This window comes from Mytilus edulis, chromosome 1, assembly GCF_963676685.1.
Source record: "Mytilus edulis chromosome 1, xbMytEdul2.2, whole genome shotgun sequence".
Classification (NCBI taxonomy): domain Eukaryota; kingdom Metazoa; phylum Mollusca; class Bivalvia; order Mytilida; family Mytilidae; genus Mytilus; species Mytilus edulis.
Genome location: NC_092344.1, coordinates 117,377,618 through 117,394,699, shown reverse-complemented (window position 1 = coordinate 117,394,699; position 17,082 = coordinate 117,377,618). Strand labels below are relative to the sequence as shown.

The following is a 17,082-nucleotide window of genomic DNA, read 5'->3' as shown; positions in this document are numbered from 1 at the left end:
TTTAGGGGTGGGGATGTTGACCATTAACAAGTTTTCAAACAAGAGTGGGGTGGGGTGACCCCCTAGGGACTTCCCTTTTATTTCATATTATTTGTTTTATTGTCCCCTACAAGAATATATATGGTTTAGGAGTGGGGATCTGGACCATTTACAAGATAATAGTACATTCTCAAATTGAACGGGGTAGGTGTGACCCCCAGGAACTTCCATTTAATTTCATTTGATTAGTTTAATTGTCCCTTACAAGAATATATATAGTTTAGGGGTGGGGATGTTGACCGTTTACAATTTTTCAAACAAGAGGGGGTGGGGTGACCCCCTAGGGACTTTCCTTTTATTTCATTTCATTTGTTTTATTGTCCCCTACAAGAATAGATATGGTTTAGGGGTGGGGATCTGAACCAAAGATAATAGTACATTCTCAAATTGAACGGGGTTGGGGTGACCCCCAGGAACTTCCATTTAATTTCATTTGATTAGTTTTATTGTCCCTTACAAGAATATATATAGTTTAGGGGTGGGGATGTTAACCGTTTACTAGTTTTCAAACAAGAGGGGGTGGGGTGACCCCCTAGGGACTTTCCTTTTATTTCATTTCATTTGTTTTATTGTCCCCTACAAGAATATATATGGTTAAGGGGTGGGGATCTGGACCGTTTACAAGATAATAGCACATTCTAAAATTGAACGGGGTGGGGATGACCCCCGGGGACTTCCATTTAATTTCATTTGATTTGTTTTATCATCCCATTCAAGAATATATATGGTTTAGGGGTGGGGATCTGGACCGTTTACAAGATAATAGTACATTTTCAAATTGAACGGGGTGGGGGTGACCCCCAGGAACTTTTATTTAATTTCATTTGATTAGTTTTATTGTGCCATACAAATATATATATAGTTTAGGGGTGGGGATGTTGACTGTTTACAAGTTTTCAAACAAGAGGGGGTGGGGTGACCCCCTAGGGACTTTCCTTTTATTTCATTTCATTTTTTTTATTGTCCCCTACAAAAATAGATATGGTTTAGGGGTGGGGATCTGGACCGTTTACAAGATAATAGCACATTCTAAAATTGAACGGGGTGGGGATGACCCCCGGGGACTTCCATTCAATTTCATTTGATTTGTTTTATCGTCCCATTCAAAAATAGATATGGTTTAGGAGTGGGGATCTGGACCGTTTACAAGATAATAGCACATTCTCAAATTGAACATGGTGGGGGTGACCCCCAGGAACTTTTATTTAATTTCATTTGATTAGTTTTATTGTCCCATACAAGAATATATATGGTTTAGGGGTGGGTATCTGGACGGTTTACAAGTTAAAAGCATATTCTCGAATTGAAGGGGGTAGGGATGACCCCCCAGGGACTCCCCCTATATTTCATGTGATTTGTTTTATTGTCCTTTAATCATTTCTGAAGACTGCATGTATCTATCACTTACAGTTTTCAAGTTATATTCATTTGAAAATTTTAGAAAATAAAATCCCATAGGGTTCTATAGTAAACCCCTCCCTTCTTTCTGCCCCAAAAATACCCCTTAATAGACCCCAATGCACAAATGAACGAACGATTGATGGCTCACCTAGACATATTAGTCTAACATTTTATGAAACCCTAAGTAAATCTGACAAGTAGTTTTGGAGAAATGCTGCGGACAAGTTCATTTTTAAAGTGGCGGAAGAAGAAGAGGAAGAAGAAGAAGAAGAGGAAGAAGAGGAAGAAGAGGAAAAAGAGGAAGAAGAGGAAGAAGAAGAATAATAAAAATAATAAGAACTGAGCAAAAACAATAAGTCTCCAAACTTTGTTTGGGAGACTTAATAATAATGAAGAAACCAAACCTCAATGAAATGATCAAAATTATTTCTGTAAAATAATAAAATTTGTCCGAAATCACAACTTGTCTTTTAGGACAAATAGATTTCAGATTCGGTCATGTCCGGACAATATGACAATTTCCGGAACCCTTGTTACTTACAATCATTGGCTGTAATTGTAATTTAGAAAACTCTGATGCCAAGTTTTGTTCAAAGCTGTCATATCTTTGTTTCATCATGGCTAGAAAGTCTTCAACATTTCCTTTCAGAACACGGATGCCTTGGGCTAAAACCTGCAATGATAAATTAATCAAAATTTGTCTTTTCTAGTGTTTTATCCAAATTCGTTCTTTAAATAAATTAATTCATGTACATTATTGTTAAAAGCACAACACAATATAGATAATTGTTATATAACATCAACAAAGCATTTTAGAAATTGATGCGACATCCTTTTTATTTAATATGTCTACTATGAAATTGCTTTTATTTTTGTCTTGATTTAGAGGCAACGAATTGATTTTTTTCAAAAGTTTATGGTGCAAAGCAAAATTTTGTACACACAATAAAAAGTATATGTGGTTTTGTAAAAACTATCTGATATGCTGGTTTGTCATGGATGGCATTTGTAGTCTTAGCTGTTAAATCTCAAACAGAAATAATTATAATAGTGGACAACCTCATAGTCGAAGTCAGCAAATCAAAATTAACCATTCTATGCAATGTAATTATGTAATGAAAAGATCCTTTTTGAGATCACAAAGTTGAATTAGTTGTATTTTGATGTGCTTCTAAATTATTATTTGTTCAGTTGTAAGTTTGTTTATGATAAGCATATAACTGCAGTGCTAGCATTGCTTAGTAATAATTTATATTTATCTATTTGCTTTCTAAATTATTACCCACCTGATTAGTTGTACACTTCAACAGCGGTGTATGTGCTATAACAGTAACATATAATTCAGGTTCATATAGCAGATCTGTTCCAGGCAAGATAAACTGAAACACAAAAATAAACACTAATGGAATGTAATGACATGATAAAATTTATCATTAATCCCCATCACTCTCCTATAAAAACTTTCTATTTTTTGCCTAAGCATACATAATTTTCACTATTTTGATCTATTTTTGATTTCTGAAGAATAAACTTCTATCTTTATTATAAATCGGTTTAGGATTGATGTAAAATGATGGCTATACTATAAAGGATAATCTAGTTTTTGACTGCCATCTCCTCTGATGTTATTGAAAAACTACAGCATTACATATTTAGTTCATCGCACCAAATACTTTTATATGAAATGTTCAGAGAAAATATAGTACAAAAAAAATAATAGATTTGTATGAATGTGTAAATAACTTTTCAAATTCATCATAATGTAAGTAATCATGCACTGTCAATGCCATAACAGACCTCTGATTCAGACAAACTTGGCTAGACTGCTGTTACTCTACAGGTGCACATTTTTTTTATAATCATCTAAATCAACCACTTTTAAGCTAGATCAATTGTTGTTTGCTTCAGATAAAGCAGCAAATATTTTTTAACCTTATTAAAAGCTACAAAGTACTCTGACCCCCTTACTTCATAACTTACAGGACTAACAAAGTACTCTGACCCCCTTACTTCATAACTTACAGGACTAACAAAGTACTCTGACACCCTTACTTCATAACTTACAGGACTAACAAAGTACTCTGACCCCCTTACTTCATAACTTACAGGACTAACAAAGTACTCTGACCCCCTTACTTCATAACTTACAGGACTAACAAAGTACTCTGACACCCTTACTTCATAACTTACAGGACTAACAAAGTACTCTGACACCCTTAATAATTAATAACTTACAGGACTAACAACTCCTGTCAGACATCTTCTTAATGTTGGAATAACTTTGTTCAGTATAACTTCTCCAGTCCTTAAGTCCTACAATACACAATAAAAATTACATTGTGTTTAAACAAAATTTACTGCAGCGAAAAACTGAATGTTCTTGAGTTGTTAGGTTAGAATTTTCATTGGTTTGAGGATTTGCTGGTAGATTTTTTTAATTTGTTATTTCACACACACAAATATTAACATGGGTGCAAGGTATAGCCATATGGCAACAATCAAGGTAGAGAATAACAATTTAAAACAATGTTATTATACTGCAACTGTGATATTATTATATAACTATCATGCATTACCATGTAAACTTTGGGTTTATACAGTCCCTTATTATATAAAACTTTGTTATATAGACAAAGTGTTTCTGTACAGTTTTAAGGTTGTCTGCTTTAGATTGTTGATCTTATACCCTAAAATTTCATTTGGTACTAGTTTAAGTTTTGAAAATCTAGTAAATAAAAAATTAACATGTTCTAAAATTGCATGTAAATTAAGTGTTCACAACTTGTCAAGACAACCCTTTTGTAATTGTATTTAACAAACTACCTGTTTTCAAAAATTTTGTCAGGACTAGTTTTCAGTCTTTCATTTTATTTTCACCAATTAAATTAAGAATTTCCATAAGGCTCTTTTTCATATCATTATTATTTTAATTCTTTGAAAACAATACCGGTATTATCTTTGAACCTATTGTTACACGTACTGATGTAGTTATGTAAATTTCCAAAATTATAAGTTAATCTAAATTATAGATGCATAAAAAAGAAGAAACTGGAAATCCTTCTATGATGAAAACATCATTAAATATGTAAAACTTACGACTGATGCAGCTGAGTGGCTAAGATCTAAAACAAACACTATCCTATACCGCTTTGCCAGGAATATGATGTTGGAATGAGGGAGCAGTTTGAATTTAAATCCATCTCTGAGCTGATTTTCATCTGGGACATCATCTTCATGAGGTAGGACAGACAATACAGTCAACTCATCCTCAATGTTATCCTAAAAATATTAATAGACATCAATAGATATCAATCTTTCAAACTTCAAAATATTTGGTCATGTGATACTTTTATTATTATCCAGAAACTTCCAAAAATACATCTTCTGAAGGAAACTAAGGGCATAACTACTGTAAACCAATTTATTTTCACAAGCGATTTATTTTTTCACGACTTTCGTGAGTAGAAAAGTAAGGTGGATATAAATTGTCTCAAATATGTAAAACTTGGATTGTTCCTTATTAAATTAAACCTCATCAAGTTAGTCAGAAAAGCGTGAAATCAAATAGCCGTGAAGTGGTTCAGAAGTGGTTAATCGCCAAATAAAGTATCCCCAAAAATAAGTTGGTTTACAGTATTTAGTTCACATCAAACTTGACCTCTATTCTATGGTCCATGACATTGTCTTAAATTTTCAAAAGATATGTTACTTTAATTGTTAGCCAGAAATCTAACTCAAAAACAGACAAACAGATAGATTGGTTGGTACATAATAATGTCTCCCATCTTTGATTTATGATTTTCTACCTAAAAATAAATTACAGAAATATGAAAGTATGACTTAAATAACAATCTATGCTGCTATTTAACAATTGTGATAACTTTCTGTCCTGTCAGGGTAACATTGTGGGTATCTGATTTTCACAAATATCATTTTGCTGTAGAATATTACTAAAAGTTACCAGGCAATATTCAAAAGTTTTGCACAAGTGCAATATGCATTACTACCCTAAGTTTCAAACTAACCAGTGATTTTCTTGGAACAAAAGATATAACTGTGTCAAGATTTGAGAAATACCATGATGCTCTAATATTTCTAGATATCCTGTAATCTTCTTTCATCAACACATACACCGTTCGTGCTCTCAGAACCTGCAAAAAAAAAAACCACAAATTAGTACGTTGCTAAATAAAATTGATGTATCTGTCCATTTAGCCTATTTAATGTAACTATGTAACTGAATAATACCACAGTAAGTACCGGTAAGCAAAAAAATAAGAAGATAAGTTATGATTGCCTCAAAAGGACAGTAACACAGGAAGTGAATTGTATTCATCTATCACCAACTGCTCCATTACTAATTTGTTAGAAATGTTCCTGCATTTCTTTGAAATGTTTTAAATCGCCTCTATGATTAACCTCAATGGTAATAGTCAAATTGTGTCATCAAGACTAACCTAAGAGAATCCTGTTTGTTAAAGTCTAAATTTAGCCAGATTATTTGTAACCAATAGCAGTATTATAATATTCAAGTGTTTAATTCTTGTTCAATTTACAATAGACAATAGACAATATTTTATTGGCACAAACGCATTTACAATAAATGGTAATGACCGAATGGATAAACAATTTGCTATACATGGTAGTAAAATACAAACAATTATATATATATATATGTGAATAAACGATTAATAAAGGTATAATGAAAATCTATTACAATAGATTACTTCTTGCATTTAAACAATTTGTTACGAAAGAGGAAGATAATTTTAGTGCCGTATAAGGTGTATTATTAAGTATAAGATTTATTTTATTTTTATCGCACAATGTGGATATACTTTTTCCTGTAATTTTGAACATTTTTAATACAAAAGTCTCTCTAATACTGGAGTAACCTCTGTAGTGTAGCAGCATGTGCTGTTCATTTTCAATTTCGCCACTTTTACAGATTTCACAAATTCTTTGATCTCTGGGCTCTTTTAAATATCTTCCTCTTTCAATGGCAAGGTTATGAGCACTAACTCTTAATTTACATAATGATGATTGATCTGATCTATTTTTTAAAGCATCAACATAACCTGCCCGTTCACTGATTTTGTAAACACTTTGGAAAAATGTTAATTTTGGAGATGCTGAAATATTTGCATGTTGTTCCTGAAAACCCTGGTCAATTAGTCTTTGTTTTATAAAACCAAACAGGGGTTTAATAGTAAGGTTATCATTTGACAAATAAGATAAACCTAAGTTTTGAATAATAATATTTAACCTTTTAACCCATGGGTTGCTTTTTTTTTGTAGCATTATATATTTGGTGAACTAAACATGCTAAACTTCCTTCTGAAGTGATTAAATGGTCCCAGAATTTAATGCAAGATAACATTATCCTATTTTTCAATGGTAGTCTTGCAAGTTCGGAACGACATGCATCATTCGAGGCCTTACAGTGTACTCCCAAGATTTCTTTAATAAATTTTACATGGACAAATAAGATGCAAATGGTTTCTCACAATAATTATCACTGTTTTAATCTGGATTTAGATACAATAATAATTAATTATGATTCATTCTATTTGCAAAAATCATGGTTTATTACAAATGTGTGTTAACTTTGTGTCCAGATACTTCATTTTGAATTGTACATGTATATAACACTGTGATGGTTTTAACAGGAGTTGTGTATATACATTTTTGTACTTTGTCTGATTTATACAACTTATAGCTAATTGGAAATCTGTCCCAGTTGACCCCAGAATCACCCCACTTGAACTATTGAAGTCAAACAACAATCACACTTTACAATTATGGCGTCAGATATTATGATGTCAAAATTTTACGGGAACCCTAAAAATGAGATGTCAAATAATGGTGGACAAATAGTGATAAGGTGTATTGTTTGTTGGTGTTTTAACAACACTTTAGGGCTAATTTATGGAGACCAGTTTTTATTGGTAGAGAAAGCTGGAGTGCCCTGAGAAAACCACAGACCTTTGATTGGAAAACTGACAATCTTATGGAGATTTATGACATTTAGGAATTGCTATACCAAACAATACTTGTATAAATCTAGAAACCAACAGTAGTATTTGGGTTTGGCATAGACTTTGTTTAAACATTAAGCTTTCTCAAATCAAAACTACAAAAGCTGCATTTGATCATCAACTGATCAGCTGCAAATCAGCTGTCGACCTACTTTCTCTTCAACTTCGGAGACATCTTCTGGTGCTTTTTCCTCCATATTTTTCTTTCTTGCAATTTCATATAAATTTTTCAGTCATGTTTATCGGATCTACCAGTCTAACAGTCACTGACTGTTGACGAATGTCATTACTTTTTTAACTTGAACAATACAGTTCAAGGACTTGCATGTTGATGGTGATCAGACGAACTTTGATCTAAGTTGTATAAATGTTTTAATAATCAGCGAAACGTTTTAAATAGTACGGTAAAGTGTTCTAAATACTTCAAAGGCAACATCAAGACCACCAACAATATTCTGTTCGCTTTACAACTACAATTCAATGCAAAACAACAAAATGAAATGGAAAAAGAAGATCAAGATAAAGTTCAACATTTTTTCAAGTAATTTTCAATTTAGAGTTTAAAAAGCATTTACTGTGAGCAAAAAATTAATAAAAGATTCTTTCAAGTTTATATACTGAGATCTCACTATCATATATACAAATCCTTACTTGGAGCAAGGACGTATATTAGTATGTTAGTTATACGTCCTTGCTTGGAGTAATGAGACAGGTACTCTATTTTAAATAATTTGCACTCTTATATGGACCAACACCTGACATATACTCCATTATCAAGTTTATCAAGTTTTTTTTTCATTAATTAGTTATGAATGCAATGGTCCTCCTACACATGTATGAAATATTTGCTGTTGAACGTCTAGTCCAGATAATCTGCCGTCTTCTGAGGGTATTTTTATATTTGTATTATTAAGTTCCCTCATCGCAGGAGGGCGTCCAAAAAAAAATTATAAAATAGCCGTCCAAGGCGTCATAATTATTTGGACTACTGAATGTCAAGCAACCAACATTGATCAACAATGGCAGCAATGAATGAATGAAAGCCATTGGTGGCATAGTAAGTTAGTACCTGGCCCTTTGTCATCATTATGTTGATGGGTGCATTGGCGGATCCAGTGGGGGGTTCTGGGGGTTGAAACCCCCCTTTTTTTGGCCGATCAATGCATTTGAATGGGGACATATAGTTTTAAAATGGCTGGATCTGCCCCTGGGGTGCTCAATTATAAGAAGTTAAACGGGTTGACACGAATAAACTTCATCAGTTCTTACTGTGAGAGAATAACATAAACTTGTGACATGGGAAATTTACGTGGAAGTGCATGAATTCCAAAGTTGTCTATTTTGCTTTGTTAATTATAAGTCAGGCTGATAAAGTTTTCACATTTTACTTGCTGGGGCCTTTTATAGCTTACTATATGGCTAGATGCTTTTTATTGTCCAAAAATATACAGTTTTTTAATGGCTCACCTGACTGAAATGCTTTTCTCATCACTTTGCATCTGTTGTCTCCTGTCAGTCATCCATTGTTTAATAGTCAATTTTTACAAAAATCTTCTCCTTTGAAACTACTGGGCAACATACTTGGTCACAATCTGAATCATCATTTGGATATCTAGATTCTAGAAATATGTGAGATGACCCTGCCTGTCAACCAAGATGGCTCATGTGGTTAAAAATAGAATATATTGGGTAAAATGAAAGTTTTGTCTTTTATTATGAAAACCCTTATGAATAAAGGAAACCTGACCTTTGCAGAAATGTTGAAAATATTGAGATTTACCTGCTGCCCATTTAAATCAAGACTGTCAGACTACTTCTTATGGGAGTTACAGCCCTTAAATGTAAATTCATCAATTCTTTTCATTTTTATGCCCCACCTACAATAGTAGAGGGGCATTATGTTTTCTGGTCTGTGTGTCCGTTCGTCTGTCCGTCCGTTCGTCCCGCTTCAGGTTAAAGTTTTTGGTCAAGGTAGTTTTTGATGAAGTTGAAGTCCAATCAACTTGAAACTAAGTACACATGTTCCCCATGATAGGATCTTTCTAATTCTTATGCCAAATTAAAGTGTTGACCCCAATTTCAGGGTCCACTGAACTTAGAAAATGATAGTGCAAAGATCAGGTTAAAGTTTTTGGTCAAGTTAGTTTTTGATGAAGTTGAAGTCACATCAACTTGAAACTTAGTACACATGTTCCCTATGATATGAGCTTTCTAATTTTAATTCCAAATTAAAGTTTTTACCCCAATTTCACGGTCCACTGAACTTGAAAATGATAGTGCGAGTGTGGCATCCGTGTACTATGGACACATTCTTGTTGTCTATTAATTTTAAAACTGAAATAGATACAGAGAAATTTTATTAAAAAAAAGCAAATAGCAAGACAAGATGTCAGTTGACTCCTTATTGAAGATAATTTCTTGCAATCACATTTTTTTTCTTTTTTTTTGCATTACTTTGATAGAAAAAAAATTATACAGCAAAAATGATCCAAAGAACAAGATCTACAAATAAGCTATCATGGCTGAAATCTAGTTGACTCATTTTTAGAGTTATTAGTCCCCTACTGACAAAATCGCAGGGGACTTTAGGTTTGCACTCTGTCTGTCTGTCTGTCCATCCATCAGTCTGGAAAATCCGTTTTCCACACTTTTTTCCTTCATGCTTGAAAATATTGATTTGATATTTGGTGTATCGTGTATTCATGAAAAAAATCAAGTTTAAAACTTAAACAGATCTGATGAATTTGTAAAGAATTATGGTCCTTTGACGTAGAAAAATTCATGCTTGAAGATATTGACTTGATATTTGTTATATAGTTTTCAGCATGAAAAGTTATAGATCAAGTTAGAATTATGTTCCAATACAATAATTTTTAACTGGTAGTGGACTATGTGTTGCCATGCAAAACTCACAGAATGCATGTTTCCCTTTAAAACTGTTTTTACCGTTTCTTGGATTTTTTGCCTTTTATCTTGAAAAGGGTAACTGACAAAAATGTAGATAAAAACTTTTAAAAGTAAAAATGTTCAGTAGGAAAAAATCTATAAATATTTCAACATGACTGAAATTGTCACAGAGTAATTATCCATTCATGATGATTTTTTTTAACAAAAATGGTTATTGTTGAAGAATCAGGTAAGGGACACAGGCGTGTAAGAACATATAGTTTAACATAGCCTGATGTTAATGCCAGATTGGATTGTGTTGCAATACTTATAAAAAAAAATCATAATCTATGAAACCATTCAGTTTAAAAAGACAATTGAAACCAAAGTTAGCCACTATCATTTTTTTTATATCTAGTTTCAGGAACCTTGTCAGATATTCCACCCATCCAATCAAAATGTTTATGTACAGAAAGACCATAGGGATGATAATAGTCAATTGATAATCTTTTATGGCTCTCCCTGAAAATAATCTTACAGGTTTTAATCATGCAAATGTGTGGTTTTCTTGATTGCATCGATATACATTTTGTCCTATTCTTGGCCTTTTATTGCTTACTTGATTGTAGGTGGGTTTTTTTAAGGTTGTATGGTGAACTTAAGCTGCTTACATCCTGGTCTTTTGATGTCTGGAGGATACTTTTCTCATTGGCAATCATACAACATTTCATTATTTACGGTATACTTTTCTCATTGGCATTCATATAACATTTCCTTAGTTTTATATAAGTTTCTTATAACCTGTTAGTTTCATCTCAGTTAACATATCTTTGATCTATTATTTGCTCTTTGAAAATTCTATTAAAGTTTTACTCTCTGCTTTGTTTTTCAGCCATTTGTTATTTTAGATTATTTAATTAAAATATTTTGAATAGTAAATCTGTGGGTTTTTTTGTACATTATTATCTGTATATTGGACAGTATAATCTGTAGTTTGGACATGCTCATCTGTATAGTAAACAATATAATCTGCATTTTTGGCACAATAAATTGTATCCTTCAATACAATCTGACTCTGTAGTTTGTATATACTATGATATGTATTTTGGACACTACGATTTGTATTTTGAATTGTATAATATGGTTTTTTTTTAGACATTATCACCTGTATAAGAAAAAATGTAATCTGTATTTTTGACAGTATGATTGGTATCCTGGAGTACATTGTATAACCAAACTAATCTGTATATTAAACAGTATGATCAGTATTTTGGACAGTATTATTTTTACTTTTCTTAGCATCATCTATATTTTGGACAGCATTGCCTGCAGTGGCGGATTCTAAAATTTTCACAAGTGTGGGTCCACTGACTGCCTAAGAAGGGGCCCACTCTGGCCATGCTTCACTATTCCCTATGAAATCAACCAAATTATTAACAGAAAAGGGGGGACAGGCCCCTTGGGCCCATATCTTAATCTGCCTCTGGTCTGTATATTTTAGAGTTTAATCTGTATTTTAAACAGTACAACCTGTATTTGCAAAAAAGTGGGACCACACTGTATCAACAGGTTATTTATGAGTGTATCTTTTTAAGCATGCAAGATCTGTCATCTAATTGAGTGATTTTCATAATGATCATATCATATCTAACTTCTGGCAGTATAAAACATTATCAAATTAGAATTATCTCCCATTATTTGTTGTAGGTTTGATATCAGAATCAGATAAGAGTTATCTCCCATTGCTAGAGTTATTTAAATGCTGATGTATTTTTAAAGTACAGATACTACAGGTATATGATTACATTAGATGTATGTTTCATTATAGTACTTTATTCTGATTGTCTAACTGCACATCACGTATTATTCCTTGAGCAATTGCACTACTCAATAAAACTTATCATTCATGATAGCACGTGGTCCCACAATAAAGTGCACAGGTGAATTAAATAAAACAATTATAAAAATTCGTGCTTTCATGATCATAGCTAAAAAATGTAATTATAAGTATTGAATGCTTCTTTTTGTAACTTCATGGGGTTGTAAAAGCGTTGACCGTGCACACATTTTTAGAATGAAGCGCTTCCGCGCTTCATACTAAATGTACTTCGGTCTACGCTTTTACACCCCAATGAAGTTACAAAAAGAAGCATTCAATTCTTAATTAAAATAAATCTTTACTTCAGATTCAAATCATTATTGATTAGTAGTTTTGAAGTAGATATGCTATATTGAAATCAATTTAGACATAATTGTTGGAATTTAAAAACAGATAATTGTGTTTTTGTCTAATTATACTGCAGTATACTTCACCAACATACTAAAGTGCTTTTTGATTGTGAAGCACTGATGCAAATTTATTTGATAAATGTATCCTGCTTTAATATCTATTATTTACCGAGATCTAAATAATTTTGTCACTTTTTAAAATACATTCTCTAAAATATTCAATTTCCTGTAGGAGTTTCATTAACTTCATAGACACGATTTTGATAATAATATGAAAGGATTTTTTATAGTCTTAAATAACTTTTTATTAAGTGTGAATTTTTTTTAAACTCTTATTTAGTTTCATTTTATATCAACTGTGTTTACATTACATAACAGTTTTACTAAACTGGCTACAGACTTAGTCACTTACTCAGGTAGAATACAATATACTGTAAAAGCAGACATTTTCGTGGAGGATTTAATTTTGTTTATTTTGTGGAAATATCATATCAACAAAATATTTAAAAAACACGAAAATTTAACCTAAACATAACATCACTACCATTTACTGGAAACCACAAAATTAAATCCCCATGAAATCTTACATATAGACAAAACACGAAATTTTAACTCCACGAAAATTAATGTTTGTACCGTTATTATGAAAAATTGACATATTGAAGAAGATCTTACACTGCAAATATGTCTGTTGGTTTGTTTATATGAATCTATTTGTGCTTATTTGTTTGCTGGAGTTAATCTGGCATTACAGAAAATTAACACAATTATCTATTGTATAACCAAATAGAAAGGGTATCTGGGGAATATAAGCTACAGGATAGAATAACTTAAGTTAATTTACAGTTATAGGACATATGTACAGCTTGTCATGTTCAGGTTTAGTCATAATTGGTTCGTCCAATCAATGGATACCAATACCTGTTACGTCACCTCCATACATAGACAGTCCCGATACATGCTTTGTTTTCAAAGAATGCTGGGAAAATTAAATTACAGTTGCAAATGACGTCAGTAGTCCATTATTGGCAGATGAATATTGCAATAGTTATGGTGGTTTTATGATAGTATTGTTATTACATTTGCCCATACCATATAGTTATGTTTATGTGGTAACTTTAAGTGCTTTTTATATGGTCATTACCTTTTTGTTTTGAACATTTTCAGTGTTTTCTCTCAAAAAATCAAACAGTTGAGTTGATTACTGTCTGTGATGTCTCAATATTTGGTTATTTCAGTTGCTCTTTCTTTACCAGTTTAGACAAGTTATTGAGGGAAATGTTTTATATGTACAACATTAACACGCTTTAAAACAGAAACCGATAAAAACATTATTGAAATAAACTTTTTCTGCCTTTTACAGCAGATTCCAATGAGTATGAAGCTAAATGTAGATTCTTTGGTTAGCTTCCTTGTTAGCTCAACCATGAAATCATTATTTGGTAAGGTACACAAGCCTTTGGCTGGAGTCAATAGTTAAACAGAGAACCAATCAGAACTAGTGACAGAATATAAACATTGTAAAACTTGTTTTACAAGTCAGTTTAAAAATAAGTTCTCAATCTAAATTTAAAATTTATTGATAAGTATAAGCTAATTCAAAAGCATGTCGTAGGTGTGTTTGATTAGCCAATTTTATTTCAATCAATTACTCAGTTCATTTATAAATCCAGTTATGTGTATGTATAAGGTTAATGGCCCCTTCTGTAGCCTTTGAATTACGAATGTTTCAAACTGCAATAATATAAAAACATCAAAGATAATAAATAATAGAAAAAGGCCATTTTGTACATTTACAATGAGGAAACTTCGATCAAGCATTATTATTTGTAGTTTTATTGCATTTAAAAGTTAAACGGGATTTTGTGGCAAATCAACCAAGATTTTTGTAGAAAATCCACAGATATTTTTGTTAAAATTTTTTAAAAAGCATAGATTACTCACTTGATTTTCTATGATGTGATAGCGTTTATTGTTAACAAAAAGTCCTAGACAACCGTTAATGTAAATTAAAAAAATTCGTCCGAAGTCACGAAATTCGAGCGCACCCTAGAAGGTGTACTTGAATTGGTCCATATATATATTGTTTAAACCAATATCTAAATTTATAAACTGGTTTTAATGAAATCATTTCTAGCACTGCTTGCAAAAGAAACCTCCATATAGCAAGTACTAAATTGCCAACTATGAAAGTGCAAGGGGAAATGCTGTGGATTTGCTATAAAATTTCCATTTGTTTAGCATTGAATCAACACAAGGGTACATCATCCTTGAACAAAAAATAAACCGTAACTCCGCTTCTAATTTATTGTAATACATAGATTTTTTTTTAATTCAATCAAAAACTATAAGAAATGAAATTTAATTTGCAAATTTGTTTAGGGAAACCTGTTTGTATAAAACATACATATTATAAACAGGCCATTGATATGAGTGTTTTCATTGGATGATGAATTTGTGCTATGCTCCTCACAATTTTGAGGTAATAATCATTTCATGGTTGAGCTAACAAGGAATCTAACCAAAGAATCTACCTGTAGCTTCATACTGGTTGGAATTTGCTGTAAAAAAAAAATTACATTTATACAAGTAGAAAAAAAATGCAATATGAGAGGCAAATACATATTTCTATTTGATTTAGACAGTTTTATTTTTGCTTCATGTTTGAATTATTATAGCTTTGAAAATTTTCTTTGTATATCAAAATATATTTCTGAAGGAAAATCATTAAGCTGAGTCCGAGGTAAATGGGTTGAGTGTGACAAGTTTCACTCTTTGAAAACAATCAAATATTTATGATTTTACGTAGCTTATCTCATGTATGTATTGATAGAGGTTTTTGTGCTCAATAATTATGACTGCTTTCTGTAAAAGTAGCTATAGAAGTTTACAATAGAAAGATAAACATTCATTTTCACTGAGATAGAAACGTAAAATATTCATGATATTATAACATGCTTTTGCTTTACCTAATCAAATAAAGCTCTCTTATATACAATAGAAGTCCAATTAGTCTTTTCAAAATCCAATAAAACTATTGAATTCATCACTAGAAAATAGCTTTTTCCAAATTTCCTAAAACCTGCATAAAAATAACTATAGTTAACATGTACTTAAAAGATAGCACATTGTTTCAGGTATAAATTTTTTCACAAAAATTCCGATATATGTGCTTAAAAAGGTATCCATAACAACAGAAAAAATAGTCATTAATATGGAATGAATTATATAAGTGAAAAGCTTGGAGAAATAGGGCTCAAGGGAAATTGTGATATTAGTATTAGGATTGATCAATAGCACTCATCAATGAACAGTTTACCTATTGTCTATGGTAGGGCCTTAAAGGGAGGGAACTGATCATTAATTACCGTGTATTACCCGCCTGTTTACATCTGTGTTAAATGAAGAGTGTACAGTAGAGATTAAATGTCTTTTGTTGTCAATTGTATGGGGTGGGATTTAAACCAGTACATTCTAATAGCTGAGAGAGCGAACAGTGTTCACAACAATGTATTGGAAATGTTTTAAGACATAGCTTGGGATTTACCTCTCTCTTCTACTACTATTTATTATTATTATAAGCATTTATCTATCATGGCTTTAGTTCTGCATTTGAAATATGCAGAAAATTTACGAGGAAAAGGAGACCGTTTGGCTAAAGTCACTTTTAGAGGTAAGCTTTTCAAATTATATCATTACTTCATTGTAGTTTTGTTTTCAATTTTAAAAAAAGAGTTCATTTACTTTTTTTTTTTACTGAAGCTTGTTTTTCATTATAATGTTAATATTGTATTGTATTACATGTTTTTGTATATTTTTTCATGGGTAGATGAATAAGTTCACTTTCCAGGCCGCAAAGATAGAGGCCTAATCCAATAACAATAAATACCCTTTAAACCATTTATAAACACATTGGACAACGTCATGAAAACATGCTTGAGATACAATAGATCATTCTATGTCTCTATTATCCTGATTTCGTAACTTTAAAAAAAGATTGCTCAATAATTTTCTTAAAAAGGTCTGTAACCTAAAAAGAAATAATGAAGAAAATGACTATATATAACAATATATTTTAAAAGATTGAAATACTCATTATTTTGGTCTATTTATGAATTGTTTACTTCTTCATAACTGATGTGCTGGACAACAACAATGGACTGCAACCAAAATATAGGTTAAAACAAATTAAAATGATTGAAGTAGGACCATTAAAATTACAGAATGTTTGATGAACAATAACAATAATAATGAAAATTTTCATGAACAAATGATCTAGAGATAGTGTACTAACTTTGTTGAAGATGTTTGGAAAAACAGGAGTTAAACATATCTGTGCTAAATACTAAAGAAAAAAACAACCAAAGTTCATTTATTCGACAGTTGCCTACTTAAAATTAATGTTTTGGGTTAGTTACTTACCAAAGATGGATTTTTTATGAAGTTAGTTATCAAACATGGATGTATTTCACCAGTAACTCACCAAAAC

The 17,082-nt window shown here is 31.5% G+C and overlaps 2 protein-coding genes across 17 annotated transcripts in view; one reads left to right on the top strand and one right to left on the bottom strand.

Moving 5' to 3' along the window:
• The window catches only part of LOC139502362 (KICSTOR complex protein SZT2-like), a 106,283-nt gene extending 98,449 nt beyond the window's left edge, over window positions 1–7,834 (bottom strand). For all 3 annotated transcript variants that reach the window (XM_071291826.1, XM_071291831.1, XM_071291832.1), the window contains exons 1-6: window positions 7,631–7,834; window positions 5,466–5,591; window positions 4,537–4,719; window positions 3,676–3,753; window positions 2,727–2,819; window positions 1,982–2,113 (exon numbers count right to left, since the gene is read on the bottom strand). In XM_071291826.1, the coding sequence (XP_071147927.1) occupies window positions 1,982–2,113; window positions 2,727–2,819; window positions 3,676–3,753; window positions 4,537–4,719; window positions 5,466–5,591; window positions 7,631–7,675 (657 nt within the window). In that variant the 5' untranslated portion in view covers window positions 7,676–7,834. The remainder of the gene's footprint in view (window positions 1–1,981; window positions 2,114–2,726; window positions 2,820–3,675; window positions 3,754–4,536; window positions 4,720–5,465; window positions 5,592–7,630) is intronic.
• A 42-nt stretch (window positions 7,835–7,876) lies between these two features.
• Window positions 7,877–17,082, top strand: part of LOC139502288 (otoferlin-like) — a 135,544-nt gene continuing 126,338 nt past the window's right edge. For 3 of the 14 annotated variants that reach the window (XM_071291738.1, XM_071291779.1, XM_071291720.1), the window contains exon 1: window positions 16,058–16,266. In XM_071291738.1, the coding sequence (XP_071147839.1) occupies window positions 16,188–16,266 (79 nt within the window). In that variant the 5' untranslated portion in view covers window positions 16,058–16,187. Of the gene's footprint in view, window positions 8,020–12,071; window positions 12,158–15,934; window positions 16,267–17,082 lie in introns of those variants that run through there. The other 11 variants (XM_071291772.1, XM_071291756.1, XM_071291764.1 and 8 more) reach the window with 9 other exon arrangements.